General features: G+C 47.1%; 1 protein-coding gene across 2 annotated transcripts in view; it reads left to right on the forward strand.

The window, feature by feature from the left end:
- GRIPAP1 (GRIP1 associated protein 1) overlaps positions 1 to 13,344 on the forward strand; it is a 95,060-nt gene extending 81,716 nt beyond the window's left edge. For both annotated transcript variants that reach the window (XM_066580450.1, XM_066580451.1), the window contains 3 exons: positions 483 to 637; positions 9,328 to 11,872; positions 12,461 to 13,344. In XM_066580450.1, coding sequence (XP_066436547.1) covers positions 483 to 637; positions 9,328 to 9,417 — 245 coding nt within the window. In that variant the 3' untranslated portion in view covers positions 9,418 to 11,872; positions 12,461 to 13,344. The remainder of the gene's footprint in view (positions 1 to 482; positions 638 to 9,327; positions 11,873 to 12,460) is intronic.
- The last annotated feature ends 5,725 nt before the right edge of the window (positions 13,345 to 19,069 follow it).

Consider the following 19,069-nt stretch of genomic DNA (forward strand, 5'->3'; position numbering starts at 1 on the left):
CTAACATGCAATTAAATGTCAGCCAACATGGCCCCAACCAGCCCAGGTGTTTGTGTTGTATCTCAAGCACACCTGATGCAACTAATAAAGCCCTTGATTAGTGGCATCAGGTACACTTGAGACAACACCTGATTTGCAGATGTGCGCTCTTGTGAGGGATACTAGTCAGGGGGTGAATAATTCTGAGATAGCAGTAGCCATTAAAAGTGGCATTGTATGAGGAATTTGTAGAAACCACTTGTTATATTGGTTGTGTTTAGTTAGTTGCGTTGTTCTTGTTCGATTTGCTTTTTGCAAACAGTTGAAAGTTTGTAAACTTGGCAAATCAACCTAATTTGCAATGGAGTGTTGAATAATTTTGATTGCAGCTGTAGTATTTCTCTGTTTTGGATGAACTATGAGATGATATCTTCTAGGCCTTTCTCTTTCCTATAAGGTGGATTCCTTGAAACAAGAAAAAACATCTACTCTCTTTCTTGCAGACGTTTCGGCCTTCCACGGGCAGGTAGATCGCAGCAGTCTCAGCAGTGTTCTCAGGGATCTGGTGAAACCCGGTGATGAGAACCTGAGAGAGATGAACAAGAAACTGCAGAACATGCTGGAGGAGCAACTCACCAAGAACATGCACCTGCAGAAGGTGAGCGCATGAGGGGTCTCCAGGGGGTCACTGGGATATAATAACCTTAGACTGGGAGATATCCGGCGTAATAATGATGAGACTACAGCGGGCGAGGAGAGACTGCTAGCACTCCAGATGAGAGACTGAGAAAATCAGCATTACAGTAGAGACAGACCTAATGGGAAGCTCAGAGAAGCAGGGGAATTTCTAAAGATGGCTTTACATGAGACAATTATCATCTGAATAGTCGCTCCATAGAGTGAATGTAAGACCCCATTTACACTGACAGAGGATTGCTCAAAAATCGCTCAAATGACAGTTTAAGTGACAATTTTGAGCGATCATCTTTGCATAGTCTATAGTAGCTACTAAAGAACCATGCAGGTAGAGCGGGACACCGCCGCTATCGCTCGGCGAACAATAAAGCTGTTTTGCATCAGGAAACAGCTGTATTGTTCTCTGCACTTACAGCTTGCATCCTGCTGTGAACTACCAGTGGGACATCAGCTGAAAGAATCTTATCAGTGCTGCTGACTGAGTTCATTGTTCAATTCAAGAAAACTAGAATTGGGTGAGGAATGAATCGTGCACGAAAACTACGCGATGTCCGTGCATTTAGACGCAATGGTTATCTCTCAAATGATGGCTTAGAGCGAATTTTGAGCGAGAATCGTTTGGCCTAAATGGGCCTTATGCGACACTTACTAACGAACGAGAATTCGTTCACTAATCACTTCTTTTCAGCTCACTTAAAAATAGTTGCTGGCTGATTATTGTTCGGTGTAATCGGGTAATCATCATCTTTCAACAACTTTTCAGGGAGCTGTGCGCTTGTCCGCTGTTTTCCCCCCACCAAACACTGATTGGCCCCTTCCTTTTTTGAACAGTTTGCCCTCCCACTTAACGCTCATTGGCTCCGGAAAACTCAGAAATACGTGTGAGGGACCCCTGACTGAACAGTCCTTGCTGTCTTCTGCAGAACTCTCGCAGTTGCGGTCTCTGTCTTTTTTGGCCTTTGATATCCCCACCAGCAGCCATATTTACCTATATACTAATACAAAGATATAAAACAGCAGGTACAAACGCCACTGCCCAGCAGAATGCAGAGGCAGGTTGCTATATGGAGGAGCATTACACAAGGTCAAGATGCTGGTGAGCAGCCACTCGCACGTCTACCATATATTGGGGTGAGTGGCTGCTTAGGGTTATGCTTGGACATAGATAAGGCATACATAGGGTGCAGATCCCATTGATACGTGTAGTGCACCATACAGGCTTACAACTTATAAATGATCTTACATATGATTTAGCCTGGCGGGTTGCCCTGCAAGTGAGCCACACTGCACCTACACTCCGGGCTCCCCCAGCATCTAAAGCCAGACTGCTTACTGCAAAAAAAACAATGATAAATACTAATAAATAAGAGGTATTAGTGAATATTTCGGCCAAAATATGTAAGCTCATAAGCCCACAACAAGGGTCCTCGTTATCTTGAGAGTCTCTTCAATACAATTTACAAACCCATCACTGCAAAGGGAAAAATCAACCCAAACATCACTGCCAGCGGCCATAATTACCTATATAGAATGGTAGAGTTGGAAGGACCCCCAGGGTCATCGAGTCCAATCCCCTGCTCAGTGCAGGATCATTAAAACACCCCAGACTGATGTCTGTCCAGACTCTGTTTGAAGACTTCCACTGAGTCCATACACTAATACTATATACTAACACAGACGTGTGAGTGCCTACTATATGGAGGAGCATTGCACAAGTGCAAGATACTTGTGCAATGCCCCTCCACATAGTAATCTGCATTCTGCTGGGAAGTGGCATTTGTACCTGCCCTTGTATACATCTGTATTAGTATATAGATAAATATGGCCGCTGGCGGGGATATTTGACTTTGTAGTGATGCTTTCACCCTTTGAAGAACACTTGGGATTCACTCAAAGACCGCTTTCACGTATTTATGTGCATTCAGTGAACTTGCCAGCCAATGAGTGTGTGTTGGGGGGGGGGGATCGTAATTTCAAAAACAAGCCCTCACATTCCCTAACTAGGCACCAAACAATACTCCGGTCCGTGTAAATGCTTACAACAGTTTGTTCAGCGATCCTGCAAGTTGAACAAGAAGTGAACAACAACCTCCTGTGTAAAAGCGCACAAACAGCGGTCGTTCGCTCACGCTAGCGACTATTTCGAGTTACTATTTAGATGATAGTTGACCTGTGTAAAGCCACCTGAACCTGCTGGGAAAATAACACAACAGTAAGGATCCGAACATGACAAAAGAGACAACGAGAAGGAATAGGGGGGCAAGGAGACAACTTCTGGAGCAAGAGAGACGGCCGGGGCTAATGAGACATGCTCTGACATCACACTGAGTCAGGGGAGCCAACGGCCGGGACTGGAGGCGCCAGTCTGTTCTCCGGGTGAGCTTTAAGAGCAAATGATTGTTTGAGCTGAGTGATAACCGACCGTCCTCACCTGGACATCAGTCGGCCGTGCTTGATATTTTCGTCCAGTGGTCGGTTGAAAGCTCTTTCATTTTAACCCCTTAAGGACCAAGCTGTTTTGTACCTTAAGGACCAGACACTTTTTAGGGATTTTAACCCATGTGGCGGTTTTACTGCTCTATTTTTTTTTCCTTTAGCTACCAAAATTATTTTTGCTGCGTTTTTTTTTCTGTGACATATAGGACTATTTTTTTATATCTTTTTCACTGACTTTTTTTTCCGTTTTTTTTAGTTTTTTTGTAGGTAAGAAGCTAAAAAAATCATTTTTTTTAAACATTTTATAAGTTTTTCTTTAAAATTATTTTTATATTTACACTAAAATAAAGTATGGGAATGGGTTCCTCTATTTGTTTCGGACGTTTTGATATATAGTATGTATGGTTTTGGTTTACAGGGCGCATGCGGTGACGGTTTTTGTTGGCGTCTGCTTTGTGTTATTCTCTTTCTTATGTATGTATTGTTGTTTTATTCTGTTATTTTGTTTTACTGATGTATGTAATTGTGTTTTTTACTATCTGTGTCCCCCATGACGTCATATAAGACCTCTGGGGGACATTCACATATATATTTTTTTCCTTTATTTGACACTTTCCCACTGTAGCTGGGGCGTCCATAGGAGCCCTAGTTACAGGGGAAAGCAACCCCTGTGGTGACATTAGTCACCTGCAGAGCTGCCAGGGTCTAGTCTGACCCTCCAGCTCTGCAGTAGCAGGGAATCCCAGGAGGTCACATGACCCCCCGAGGCTCCCGTAGTGAAAGTACATGTTACTTTCACTTTCCCCATACAGTGCTCATTGAGCACTGTATATCGGGGAAGCAGAAGGCAGGAAGGGTTAAAAACCCCTCCTGCCTTCTGCTCTGGGTTATCAGCTGTCACTAGCAGCTGATAACCCGTTCCTGTCTCTGACTGATTGCAAAGGCAGGAGACTTAAAGCACCGCCGTAATTTTACTATCGGCGGTGCTCTAAGCCCAGGACCGGCCGCCGTAAATTTCCGGTGGCTGGTCCTAAAGGGTTAAAGGGGTTGTCCCGCGAAAGCAAGTGGGGTTATACACTTCTGTATGGCCATATTAATGCACTTTGTAATATACATCGTGCATTACAAGCCAATCAGGAGGCTGGAATCGGCACATGTGACGGGGCGGAGCTACGCGATGACGCGTGCAAGGGGGCGGAGCCAGAACGCCGCTGCTGCCGAGCCGAAGGGAAAAGACCCATCTGCGCAAGCGCGTCTAATCGGGCGATTAGACGCTGAAATTAGACGGCACCATGGCGACAGGGGCGCCAGCAATGGAGCAGGTAACTGAATAACTTCTGTATGGCTCATATTTAATGCACGATGTATATTACAAAGTGCATTAATATGGCCATACAGAAGTGTATAACCCCACTTGGTTTCGTGAGACAACCCCTTTAAGGAACGATCCTCACTTATAAGAACCTTCTCCTAGAGATCCTTCAGTGTGATTGAACACTTATGGCCGGCTCAAACAACTCTACTGGCCAATATGGACTAACATGTATATGGCTGCATCTGCAAAATCAGACGGTTGTTTGTTTAACCATTGGCCTACCTCTGTCTAATGGGTATAGCCGGCTTAAAGGGGTATTCCGGACTCAGACTAACATTGTAACGTCTAATGTACATCATCACAATGTCATTCTGTAATAGGGTCGCTGTACCCGGTCTGTCTATTTTCTTCATTTTCTTTCTGTCATGTGACCCTCCACCTGAAAAATATCTCTGCTTCCTCTGACATCTTGTCCGCATTTGCTACTTCCTCCTCTGCCCATAGCCTCCAACATCCTGTGAGCAGTGCATGATGGGAGGACAGGAGTGTTAGCACTGCGCTGTATTGCTCATGTGCAATTTAGAGTTCCGGAAAGTTCTGTCTCCCTCCTACAGTTGGTGTTAGTAAGTTGTAGGACCTGTAAGCTGGGGGCGGAGCTACAGTGCTGGCCTGTAAACAAGCTCTATGCATGCTGGGAGTTGTATTTATTGCGGAAGTGATGCATATAAACACATTGGCTGATCAGCGGCCGCTTCAGGATGAAGAAGAGGGTCCAGAGCGGCAGATAAAAGTGTTTACAAAAGTGCGGACAATGCTGGCAGCAGATGGCGCTGTTAAAATTGCAGCAGCCTGGGTTGATACTGCAGGAATCCCATTGAATTCCATCGAGCTGTGCCTGCAGTACCAACCCAGGAACCCCCATGGATCAACTATTGATGATCGTTCCTGAGGATGGGTCATTAACCGTAAAACTCCCAGAGAACCCCCTATAAAAATCTTAAGTATTACGCAAACCCAACACCGATTGTTATAAGTGACAGTCCAATTAAAGGGATTTTCTGCCCCTTTTTTACTGATGATCTGGGTCATCAGTAGTTGATGGACGGGGGTTCGCCACTTGGGACCTATATCCATCTGCCGATCGTCCGGCCCGCTGTTGGTGCAACGGGACCGGATGTTGTCACCGATCAGCACAGGAAGTAGAAGACTCAAATTCACTCCCATTGAAATCATTAGGAGCGCTGCTCTGCTGCTGCACTCCCTGCTTCTGTCACGGTCAGCACTGGATGTGACGTCTGTCTCATGACAGAAGCAGGGAGTGCAGCAGCAGAGCAGCGCTCCTACTGATTTCAATGGGAGTGAATTTGACTCTTCCACTTCCTGTGCTGATCGATGACAACATCGCTGGTCCTGTTGCACCAACAGTGGGCCGGACGATCCGCTGATGGATATAGGCACCAACAGCGGGCCGCTGGACAATCAGCTGATTCAGAGGGGTCCTGAGTAGCGGACCCCCGTCCATCAACTACTGATGACCTTCCACATAAATATACGTCCACAGCAGCACTCACTTGTCCATTCTTGTCAAACCGTGGCTCAAACCAAGGGGATGTCATGCTTCTCCTTGGGTTGGATCCAAAACCCAACAGTGTATATCCAACAGACAGCGCAATAAGAGGCAGCATCCACGGCAATCCTTTAGAGATAAAAGAACACTTTATTCCATCGTGGTCCAACGTTTTGATCCACTCCAGCTTGACGAAGATCCCTGAGTGGATCGAAACGTTGCTGTCTACTTGGACCATGATGGAATGAAGTGTCCTTTTATCTCTAAATGATTGCCGTGGATGCTGCCTCTTATTGCGCTGCCTGATGATCTACTGCCGACCTGTCCTAAGGATGGATCAGGAGTTGAAAAAAGGGCAGAAAACCCCTTCAAATGATCGTGCCTTTCACTATACTATACCGCCCAAAGCTAGAGAACGGACAGGTTCCCTTTAAGCCGAAGCTTCAGTGGAATAGTCTTTACAGCACAGACACATGCACACTTCATATTTAATTCCTTATCTTGAAATCCAAGACACAGTGAAATGCAAGGCATGCTGGGAAATGCAGCCCACCCTCCCAGCACCGTGCCTTGGCGATAAGGAACATAATTGCCCATTTGATAGTCATCTCTATTTATAAAGCGTGTGCATTTGTACCGTATTAGGGAGGACACGGACCGCCCAGCCGGCACCTCGCGGCCCCATAAACGCAGCCAGCGACCGAAGAATAAGCATTCACTTTTTGTTCATTTTCTGCAGTCTCAGAAACCATCGTCGGCTCGCTCGCTAATCGGTTTAAAAAGCGCTCGCTCAGCCGTTCTCATTAATTATTCAGCGAATGCGATCGACCGAACGATTTCTCATCTGAACGCGCCAACGATGTATCTGCTGTGTAAGCAGGATGTACGAGAGCGAACTCTGGCGCCACTCGCTGGTAATGCTTTGGTGTAAGGGACCTGCGGCCGGTAGCGGCCCGGGGAGAGCTCAGTGCAGCGTAAGCCACCAGGCAATATCAGCCTTATCATTTTCCAAGACTTTTAATCAATAGAAGGAAATGAGCGCTTTAGCATTGTGCTGATACAGGAGCACTCAGCGGCTGTCGCTCTGCCAGTGCCGGTGAGAGACGCTGGACGCCGCGAGGTGGGCCGCTCATCATCTGTATACTGCAAGCTATGCGGGAAGATGATACCGCTCTGCAGACGGCTGGAGGATTACATGTTGCAGCTTTCCTCCGTCTTCAGACAGGAAGTGCAGCGTCCATGAGATGCTTGTCCCCTATGAGGAGCGGTGGGCAGGTACACGGTGGACCCCTCTGTGCTGGACCCCTCCGTCTTACATAATGCCGCTGCACATCAAGGGTCCCATAGAAGTCAGGGACCTTGTGGCATTGGGCATTCCCTGCCCGATAATTGCCCGCCTACAGCAAAGTCGCATGAAGTATACTCTGTGCTTCACATAATGCAAAGTGTTGTCAGACAGAGATAAAGGGAAAACCTGGAGGAACGGTAAATAAGAGTCGTAGTACAAAACGTATCCGAAGTAACGGAGGCTGATATACGTGGTATACGAGCGCTTGTGTAACGCTGCCGTCTGCCCCGCGCAGACAACTAGTCACATAGCAATGGGGGTGATGGGCTTCTGGCCCCGGACGGTAGAACAAATCCCCCATACTGTTACTGGAGAAGGAAGGCTCATCCATCACAGGGTGTTCGTAAAGTCATAGTGATGGGTCTGGTACATGGAGCCGGACTCACAATGTCCTCGCTCAGCACTCCCGGTGAAAGGGATGCTTCATTTACAGCCGCACACATGCTTCCCGTAGAAGAGGCTGTCAGCTACTGGACATGTTTACACCGCGGGGGGCGTCTGTGGTGGAGGGATTTTTTGGGGGGTACATATTACACACTGGATAGTTCCTGATATTAGTAATGTGTGTAATGGGGGTTCTGTGAGATTACAGAAGGGCTTCTGCTCTTCTCACACAGATATACGGCCTGTCCCTTCCAGTCACTACACAGGTGGCCCGTCCCTTCTGGTCACTACAAATACGGCCCGTCCCTTCCGGTCACCACACAGGTGGCCCGTCCCTTATGGTCACTACGTACACACGGGCCATCCTTTCCAATCACTATGCACGCGCGGGCCGCCCCTTCCAGCCACTGCGAACGCGCGGGCCGCCCCTTCCGGCCGCCGCACACTCCTCCTCTGGTCACTACGAATACGGCCCGTTTCTTCCGGTCACTATGCAAGCGCGGGCCGTCCCTTCCGGCCACTGCGCACATGCGGCCTGTCCCCTCTGGTCACTACAAGAACGGCCCATTTCTTCCGGTCACTACACAGGTGGCTCGTCCCTTCTGGTGGCTACGCACACACGGGCCATCCTTTCCAATCACTACGCACGTGCGGGCTGTCCCTTCCGGCCCCTGCGCGGGCCGTTCTTTCTGGTCGCTGCGCACGCCACGGGCTGTCCTTTATGGTCGCTGCATGCACGCCGGTCACCTCCAACATACACTTGTAGGTTATTTCTTGTGGTTCTTACTTTTTGGAGTACAAGGTGGGCAGAAGAAGGTCAAACAGATCTCAGGCTGCCAGTGTGCAAGCAATCCATGCCATTGATTTTCCGATTGCACAGAACCTGCAGCCTGGGAATAGCAACATGAAAAGCCTCTTCCTACTGCTGGGAGAAGCAGATTTCTGAAGTGTCGCCTTAACCTTAATGTAGGAAGCATGCGGCGCCACGTGACGGACATGATCATAGCACGCCCGGGGAGAAGCATGGGGCAGCGGGCATGAAAGTGATAGGACATGCGGAGGGCTGTGCCCGTATACATATGGAAGACGTTATGGGGTCTGTGGAGTTCTTCACTACGAAGTATCGTAAATCCCACCATAACATATGTACAGCGTATACATCGTTCCACCGACATTGTGTGGTACGGGCTGCTGAAGTATGTATCTAATCCTATCATGTGCGATACCATCTGCTGACCTGTGTATCTAATCCTATCAGATGTGATACTGTCTGCTCATTTGGTGTATCTAACGTTATCACGTCTGATGCCTTCTACTCAACTGCTGTATCTAAGCCTATTATGTGTCATTTTGTCTGCTGATCTGGTGTATCTAAGCATATAGTGTGCAATACTGTCCGCTGATCTGGTGTATCTAGGGCCGCCATGTGAGCCCGAGAGGGCCGGCTCCACTATCCATGCCAGTTCCATTAAGATGAATCGGGCCGTGCACGGCCGCCCGCTGCCATACACTTGGGGATAAGCCATGGTTGGGGTGTCTGCATGAAACCTGTTGCGGGACAACCCCTTTAAGAGTTTAACCCTGTCTCCCTTTCTCATGCAGGACCTAGAAGCGCTGTCGCAGGAGATTGTCCGACTAAGCAAGGAATGTGTGCCGCCACATGGGAGCCCGCAGACCACCTCCGCAAGCTGAGAATAGGACCGCCGCATTACTTCCATCATCTCAAACCACCACTAGTATCGTAGGCCTCTATGATTTCGTATGTGGGCATCCCCCGGTTTTAGTCTTGCGTTCCTCCTCGGCTCGTGCATTCCACGTGTGTGCCCATTCTGTCTCCGTTGCCTCCTATGAACATGTTCCTGTTGGCCCGCTGGTAATACTGTAGAGACGATGTGGACAGGTGCGACATGATTGCTGGTGATCTGGATAATGGCTCCCCGACCTTCGCCTCCTTGCGGTTTGCACTTTATTTTCTTCCCTTTTCCCGGGTCTTAACTATAACTTATTTTTATGTTGATACTTTTTACACATGTCCAATACATAGAGCCACCGTCATGTCCTCGCTCATCTGCTGCAGGAGGTTTTCAGCGACTCCCTGCCCGTCCACCCCACATCCCCAGATGCTCCATATAACTTTATTTAATGTTCACCCATGAACGCCTATTATTTTTATAGCAGTCGAAGTTTGCTCCGTTTTCTGATACAGAGCTATAAATCCACTGCATTGATATAAAGTTCAGTGATTTCTAGCTGCCTGCAACCACCACTAGAGGGAGCTCACAGCATACTGTGACTTTGCATTACATTGACTTCTATATATAGTCAGTATTCAGTAAGCTCTTGAGCTCCCTCTAGTGGTGGCTGCAAACACACATCCTTTTATTATGACACTATGTTTATGTAGGGCATTTGGTGCTAAGTATTAGAATAACTAAGCAACTGCTGTAAGGAGAGATCAGCACAGAAATTTGGACCTAAACACAACGTGGCGTTAAAAGGTTGACATGCAGTTTAAGGTGGCAATGCTAGAGCTAAGCGGGCAGCTCTTACTTATCAGACTCCTCCCACTTATGCCTTTATGGCTGATTATTAAAGGGCAACTCCAACCACAGTTACAATGCCGTTCCTCTTGTTATCCTTACATGAGGTTCTGGGTGTCGAGGAGGAATAGAGCGAGGTATTACAGCCTCATTCGCTGCTTACAGGACCTGCCAAGCAGCTGCAGGGAATGGTGGCATCGGGCTCTTGTCACTGGCATGGAACTGGGTTTAAAGAGCAGCTGTACTTTTAAAACACCTTTGACATGTTAAACAGTTTGATCAGAGGGGGTCCGAGTGCTGAGACCCCTGCTGATCGATGAAATGTAGGGATTGGAACACTGAGCTCCTTTGGCTGTCATCGATACCTGAAGACTGACACTGAGACTTCTCAGCACTTCTAGACGGCGTGTAGGCCTGTGGGCGGCTGAAGGGCGGGCGCTTAGGCCTGTCGGCAGCTGAAGGGCGGGCGCTTAGGCCTGTCGGCAGCTGAAGGGCGGGCGCTTAGGCCTGTCGGCAGCTGAAGGGCGGGCGCTTAGGCCTGTCGGCAGCTGAAGGGCGGGCGCTTAGGCCTGTCGGCAGCTGAAGGGCGGGCGCTTAGGCCTGTCGGCAGCTGAAGGGCGGGCGCTTAGGCCTGTCGGCAGCTGAAGGGCGGGCGCTTAGGCCTGTCGGCAGCTGAAGGGCGGGCGCTTAGGCCTGTCGGCTGCTGAAGGGCGGGCGCTTAGGCCTGTCGGCTGCTGAAGGGCGGGTGCTTAGGCTTTTGTTGATATCTGTGCATCCGTCTTTAGTTGCCAAAAACATCCAGGAAGCAACAATGACAGCCATGGTCAATCCACAACTCTTAGGTGACCACTGCAGCCCCCTCATTTTAGCGATCAGTGGGGGTCTCAGCAGCTGGACCCCACTGATCAAAACTTTTGACATGTTGTAGTTGCCTTCAGCTGTAGAGGGTGGCAGATTGCAGAACACACAGACCACTGTGGAAGTCAAGTTGACATGGAAAATTAAGGTCCCTCTATGATCTGGTGATATGGAGGACTGGTTTCAAAGGGGTGCACCAGAATCCGTTTTTATCACCATGGAATAGATGGTAAAAGACTGATCATTGGGGTCCTCTTCTCCTCACTGTGGGGTCACTTCTCTCACCTGCAGGGAGGACAGAGTGGAGTAACTTTCACATATACATGGCGCTACTCCATTTATTTCAATGGGGCTGACAAATGGCTAAGAGCTTGTACTCTGCTATCTCTGGTAGTCCCATTGAAATGAATGAAGCAGCGCTCCGAACGCACAGCTGCCACTCCATAAATCTCCTCCTCATTGCAGGAGGTGCATTGAAACGGAGAGGGCACACTGAACCCCCATTCTTAGGATTGGTGAAGATTTCAGCAGTGAGACCCCCATTGATCAGACTCTGGAGAGGTGATGAAAGCTGATTCTAGTATAACCCTTTTGGGGTGGAGTTGCGCTGTATGGCTAGGACTACACAGTGTCACATTGCATCCATTGATTGTCAGTGGGGCCATGTTGTTACTTAGTTACACGGTAGTTGCAGAAAAGACAAGCCGGATGTTTTGCATGACCAAAGTCCATTGTAGCCCTAGCCTAAGGCCTCATGTCCACGGGGAAAATCAGATCCGCTACGGATTCTACATGTAGAATCTGCAGCGGGTCCCTCCTGCCCCGCGGACATGAGCGCTGAAAATAAGAATAAATAAGAATTTACCTATCCGTAGCGGGCGGCGAAGCTCTGCTCTTCCTCACGGCCGGATCTTCTTTTTCGGCCGGCGGATGAATTCCACACGCCGGCGGCACGTCGCCGGCACGTCGTCGACGTGCCGCGCGCATGCGCCGGGCACATCCGCCGAGCCGAAGCAAGGGAGATGCGGCCGTGAAGAAGAGAAGACCTTCCCGGCCCGCTGCGGGTGAGTAAATCCTTGAAATTCCTATTTTAGGTCTCCCGCGGATCCGGACGGCTTCCATAGGCTTCAATAGAAGCCTGCGGGAGACCCGCACGAAAATGGAGCATGGTCCAGATTTTTTCATGCTCCATTTTTTTTTAAATCCCTTTTATTGACGATCCGCGGGTATTTATCTACCCGCGGGTGGTCAATGCATCCCTATGGGGTGCGGATCCGCGTGCAGGTAATCCGCTGCGGATCCTAAATCATATTTTGCCCGTGGACATGAGCCCTTAGGGATGTGATGAAGCTACATCTAGCTTCCTTGTCAGTAAAGCCATGAACTAAGACGGTGGTGGTTGTTAGGGATTTGCATTCATAGCAACCAGACTGACAAGTAGTCTCTTGGCGGCAGTCGTGTTGGCGCTATCTTCATCTCAGCCTGCTTTGGTAATCAGGATGATCAAGCTAGAAATGTCTATTTATCATTGGGTGACATTTGCTGGAACCCCACAGATTCTTTACATGAAGTGTCCAAAATACTGTCCTGTCCCTTTATTGAAACCATTGCGTTGATAATTCTGCGCATCCACTATGACTCTTGCATTTTGGGAATCGGAGTCTCCCATTTACCACTGATGGCTAGCCTATAGGCTGCTGACCATTTCCGCCCACACAATGGCTGCCTGCGCCACGTGTTCAGGTCCGGCTTGTAATAGAGAGATCGCTTTATCTTGCATCCCCTCCGGTCAGGAGCTGGAGGTCGATATACTGTATATAATATGTGCTAAGCTCTCTGGCTCTGACTGCCTTGTGGATCTGCTATCTATACATATATATATTTAATGAACCGTAACTTGTACAATGACCTGTATATATATGTCTCATTGTGCGTGAGATTGTGCGTCCGTCTTGGACAGGGCGGACCATGTTACACTGGAGGTATGTCGGCCGTCCAGGCTGGTGAGCAGCGATTGATGTCTTTTAATTATGCTTTTTTTTCCCTCTGGACACTTTAGTTTCTTTATACTGTAAAGTGCAGATACGCATGAGCGCAGGAGCGGCGCCAGCAGCGGAACACGAGGACGTCCAAACAGCCATATTCTAACGTCACGCATGCCACCTGCCAGCACAGGACTGCAACATGTACGTGACTGGAAAATAAAGTGTTAAAACATTCACACCAGTGTCCTTTTGATTGGTATCTAATGCCCTCTGATAAAGCTGGCATTGGGTGACCTGACATCAAGCAGCGAGCCGACTCAACTTAATGACGGACTATGATTTAATGAATCTCATTGTGGACGTCTGATGGCCACCTCTAACCTTCAGCTCCACCTCACAAAGTGTACCACCAAAGCTGATATCAAGGCTGCAGCCCCGGCGTGTCCAGCATTACAGTACACTGCAAACGTTTTAGGCAGGTATGGAAAAATAATGCAAACTAAGAATGATTTCAGAAATAGAAGTGCTAATTGTATTTTGTTAATTGACAAAAATAAACTGAATGAAAAAAATCTAAATCCCATCAGTATTTGGGGTGACCACCCTTTGCCTTCACAGCAGCATCAGTTCTTCTAGGCACACTGGCACAGTTAGGGATTTTGTAGGATTGTAGTCAGCTGTACGATTAACCAATTATACTAAACAGGTGATAATGATCATCATTTTCATATGTAGACTGTAACCGAAACAAAAACAGCTGTGTAGGAGGCTTAAAATTGGGGGTGGAATAGCCACATTCTGCTACAAAGGTGAGGTTGTGGAAGACAGTTACATGTCACAGCTCATACACCATGGCAAGACAAAGCACAGCAACAAGACACAAGGTAAATATAACTGCTTCAGCAAGGTCTCTCCCAGGCAGAGATTTCAAAGCTGACTGAGGTTTCTCGATGTGCTGTTCAAGGTTTTTTTGAAGAAGCTCAAAAAACGAGCAACATTGAGGACTGTAGACGCAGCGGTCGGCCAAGGAAACTTAGCAAAGTAGATGTAAGACACATCAGGATTACTTCCCTTTGAAATCGAAAGATGTCCAGCAGTATCTTAAGCACTGTTAGAAACCAATGGAACCCAGGTACACCTATATATTGTTTGGATAAGTCTGGTCAGAGGTGGTCTTCATGGAAAAACTGTGGCCAAAAATCCATACTTTTGGTGTAGAAACAAGGCCAAGTGACACAACTATGCACTAAAATATAGAAACTGCAGGTGTCTGCAGGCAGCAGTAAAGCATGATGGAGAGCGGTACAATGAGTGTCTGCAGGCAGCAGTTAAGCATGGTGGAGAGCGGTACAATAATGGGTGTCTGCAGGCAGCAGTGAAGCATGGGGGAGAGTGGTACAATAATAAGTGTCTGCAGGCAGCAGTGGAGTATAGTGGAGAGCTGTACAATAATGAGTGTCTGCAGACAGCAGTGAAGCATGGAGGAGAGCGATACAATAATGAGTGTCTGCAGGCAGCAGTGGGAATGGTGGAGAGTGGTTCAATAATGAGTGTTTGCAGGCAGCAATGAAGCAGGGTGGAGAGCGGTACAATGAGTGTCTGCAGGCAGCAGTGAAGCCATGGTGGAGAGCTGTACAATGAGTGTCTGCAGGCAGCAGTGAAGCATGCTGGAGAGCAGTACAATAATAAGTGTCTGCAGGCAGCAGTGGGAGTGGTGGAGAGTGGTTCAATAATGAGTGTTTGCAGGCAGCAATGAAGCAGGGTGGAGAGCGGTACAATGAGTGTCTGCAGGCAGCAGTGAAGCCATGGTGGAGAGCGGTACAATAACGAGTGTCTGCAGGCAGCATTGAAGCAAGGTGGAGAGTGGTACAATAATGAGTGTCTGCAGGCAGCAGTGAAGCATGGTGGAGAGCAGTACAATGAGTGCCCACAGGCAGCAGTGAAACATGATGGAGAGCACTACAATAATGAATGTCTGCAGGCAGCAGTGAGAATGGTGGAGAGTGGTACAATAATGAGTGTCTGCAAGCAACAGGAAAGCATGGTGGAGAGCGGTACAATAATGAGTGTCTGCAGGCAGCAGTGAAGCATGGTGGAGAGCAATGCAATTATAAGTCTGCAGGCAGCAGTGAAGCATGGTGGAGGGTTCTTACAAGTTTATGGCTGCATTTCAGCAAATGGATTCGTGAATTTGGTCAGAGTTAATTTTTTATATATCTTGCGCCCCATTTGTCTAAAGCTATATAAAATCAATATACTCACTGGTGGTGCACTGGTCTACCACTCTTGCATCTTCCCTGTGCAATTAAAGGAATAAAAAAATGCAGGGCATCTATAAGCAGAGTGATGGTGAGTGAACACTTAGCTATTTTTAAATGAATTCAAGTCTCAAGGTCCAGATAAATTACATCCCAGGATACTGGAGGAAGCAGCAGAGGTAATAGCTGAACCACTCACAGTAATCTTTAAATTTTCTAGAGCACAGGAGAAGTCCCAGAAGATTGGAAAAGGGCAAATGTTGTCCCAGTCTTCAAAAAAAGGAAGAAGGTGGATCCAGGAAACTGTAGGCCAGTGAGCCTGACTTCTATACCGGGAAAGATCTTTGAACAAATTATTAAACGGCAAGAATGCAAGTACTTGGATGAAAATGGAATAATTACCCAGAGCCAGCATGGGATTGTAACAAAAAAGTCATGTCAGACGAATCTAATTTCCTTTTATGACAGAGTCACTGACTGGGTTGATCAGGGAAATGCAGTAGATATAGTATATCTTCACTTTAGTAAAGCATTTGACAAAGTATCTCATACCATACTTGTTGAAAAATGACCAAATATGGGATTGTCAATGCAACTGTTAGGTGGATTCACAACTGGCTAATTGATCGTACTCAAAGAATGGTCACAAATGGCTGCACATCCAAGTGGAAGAATGTATCAAGTGGGGTACCACAAGGCTCTGTCCTAGGACCAGTGTTGGTCAACATTTTTATAAGTGATCTAGATGAGGGGAAATTGATCAAATTTACCAACGACACAAAGCTAGGAGGGAAAGCTAACACTAGGGAAGAGAGAGGGGATTCAAAAAGACCTAAAAAAGTATTTAACAGGGAGAAATGCAAAGTCCTACATCTAGGCAAGAAAAATGAAGAAAGCACATACAGAATGGGAAGAATTGGGTTAAGTAGCAGCACATGTGAGAAAGACTTGGGTATACTAATAGATCACAAGCTGAACATGAGTCATCAGTGTGATGCAGCAGCAAAAAAGGCAAACACAATTCTGGGATGTATTAAGAGAAGCATAGAGTCTAGATCACGTGAGGTCATTATCCCCCTCTACTCTTCCTTAGTCAGACCTCATCTAGAATATTGTGTCCAGTTCTGGGCACCCCAATTTTAAAAAAAAGACTGACAAACTGGGGCAAGTTCAGAGAAGAGTTACCAAGATGGTGAGCGGTCTGCAAATCATGTCCTATGAGGAACGGTTAAAGGATCTGGGAATGTTTAGCTTGCAGAAGAGAAGGCTGAGAGGAGACTTAATAGCCGTCCACAAATATCTGAAGGTCTGTCACACCGCAGAGGGATCAGCCCTATTCTCATCTGCACAAGGAAAGACTAGAAGTAGAGATGAGCGAGCATACTCATTAAGGGCAGATACTTGAGCGAGTATCGTCCTTTTCAAGTACCTGCCTGCTCATTAGAAAAGATTCGGGCGAGGGTGAGCGGTGGGTTGCGGGAATGAGCGGGGAGGGAGCGAGATCTTCACCCCCCACTCCGAGCAGGCAGGTACTCGAAAAGGACAATACTCGCTTAAGTATCTGCCCTTAACGAGTATGCTCGCTCATCTCTAACTAGAAGCAATGGGATGAAACTGAAAGGGAGAAGACACAAATTAGATATTAAAAAACTTTCTCATAAATCTAGAATGGGGAGGGGTCTGATAAATGTAATTTCTGCACATGGGCAGGTGAAATGCATGTCACCATTACACACTAAATGGGAAACAACTGGGTAACACTGACATGGAAAGGGACTTGATGATTTTAATTAACTGGAGCAACCAGTGTCAGGCAGCTGCTGCCAAGGCAAATAGGATCATGGGATATCTCAAAAGAGGCACATGATGAGAGCATTGTTCACTGGTCAGACCACACATGGAATATTATATTGTGTATATTATTGAGCACCGGTACTCTAGAAGGACATATGAGAGCTTGAGGGGGTACAAAGGAAGGCAACTAAATTAATAACCAGAATGGTTGGACTACAATACCCAGAGAGGCTATCAAAATTGGGGTTATTTAGTTTTGAAAAAAGATGGCTGAGGGGTGACCTAATAACTATGTATAAATATATCAGGGGGCAATACAGAGATCTCTCCCATCATCTATTTATACCCAGGACTGTGACTGTAACAAGGGGGCGCCCTCTGTCTAGAGGAAAGAAGATTTCTACACCAAGGGAGTTCTTTACTGTAAGAGCAGCGAGACTATGGAACTCTCCGCCTGAGCATGTAGTGATGGTGAACTCACTAGAAGAGTTCAAGAGGTGCCTGGGTGTCTTTCTTGAGTGATACAATATTATATGTTATCACTTGTGACTTTAGAAGCATTGTTGATCTGGGGAATATTCCGATTGCCAAATTATAGTCAGGAAGGAATTTTTTTTTCCTTATGCTAATCTCCAGCCACAGTAGCATTGTAAATATCGTGCTTGCGCTGGGGTTGCCATGGGAGCACCAATAGACTAATTCAGCATTGACTTCCTGTCATGTGACTTCCACTCAAGAACACATTCACAAGGGTTGTGTGAACCTTGCCGTACGCTGAGGTCGTTCACAGACAGATCATTCATTTTTAGGGGAAAATGCTTTTGTGTAGTAATAGATGCATAAATAGACTGGAACGGTGCAACAGTAAGTGGCTAGAAAAAAATCTGCGGGTTCGTTCCCATGGCAACCGATCAGCTATAAGTTTTCGGTTTCAAACTTTTTCCTATACAATGGCGGTTGGGATCCGTTTGCTCATTATCAACTAATACAGTAAGAACTTGTAAAGTGTCGATTATGCTGTTAACGATTTAATTCAATATACGCTGCAGGTTACCTTCAGAAACAGAGAGTGATTTAGCTCCTCCTTATTGTCAGACCTCTGAACCCCCACAATGCACTGCTCTCCAGTAGGAAACCAGAAGAATTTGGAATTTAGCGTTAGTCGTGAATGAAGACAAAAGCATGATGTAGCTCAAAAACAAACAAGATAAGTAGATCTGCTCATTTTCTGTGTTCTGCCATTCTGGGATTGTCCGGCTTCGTAAAATCATTTACAGATATCCAATGAGTTAATAGCACGTCCCCCACTCAGAATCTCTTGAGCTGGAGGACCCAGCATTATACAGATAGCACATTGATTTCTATGAGAGTGTTGTAATGCCTTATTTCTTTTGTGGTGGCGCTATGGGCAAATGAAATACTTGATGAAGTGACCACTGAAAGGGAGTTTCTGTTTAACCCTTTCCAATCCAATTTATATCCTGGTTTTCCTAGGGGGCTTACTCTTTTTCTACTGTTATACAACGGCGCTATCTGCTGGCTAAAGCCAGTACTGCATGAGGTGACACATTGGATAGACTCCGACAGCATAGAGGCTGGCAATATACAGTAAGAGAACCCTGACAGATGTCTTCCAACATCAGAGCTGTACAGCCTTAAATCATCATGTCTTCAGAGGTCAGACAGTGGATTGGAAAGGGTTAATAAAGACATTGGTGCCAGTGGGGGGATGAACTATATATATAAAAAAACAACAATATTCCGCCGCTGCTTCCGTTCTCCGGTTAGTCTGTTTACTTCAGCTTCAGCGGTCACATGGTTGTTTACCCACTTGCACACTACAGCCCATAGGAGGCCCCAACAAGTAATGTCATCAGTGATAAACAGGCCGCGGCTTCTGAAAGCCCAT

Source organism: Eleutherodactylus coqui, chromosome 10 (genome assembly GCF_035609145.1).
Source record: "Eleutherodactylus coqui strain aEleCoq1 chromosome 10, aEleCoq1.hap1, whole genome shotgun sequence".
Classification (NCBI taxonomy): Eukaryota; Metazoa; Chordata; class Amphibia; order Anura; family Eleutherodactylidae; genus Eleutherodactylus; species Eleutherodactylus coqui.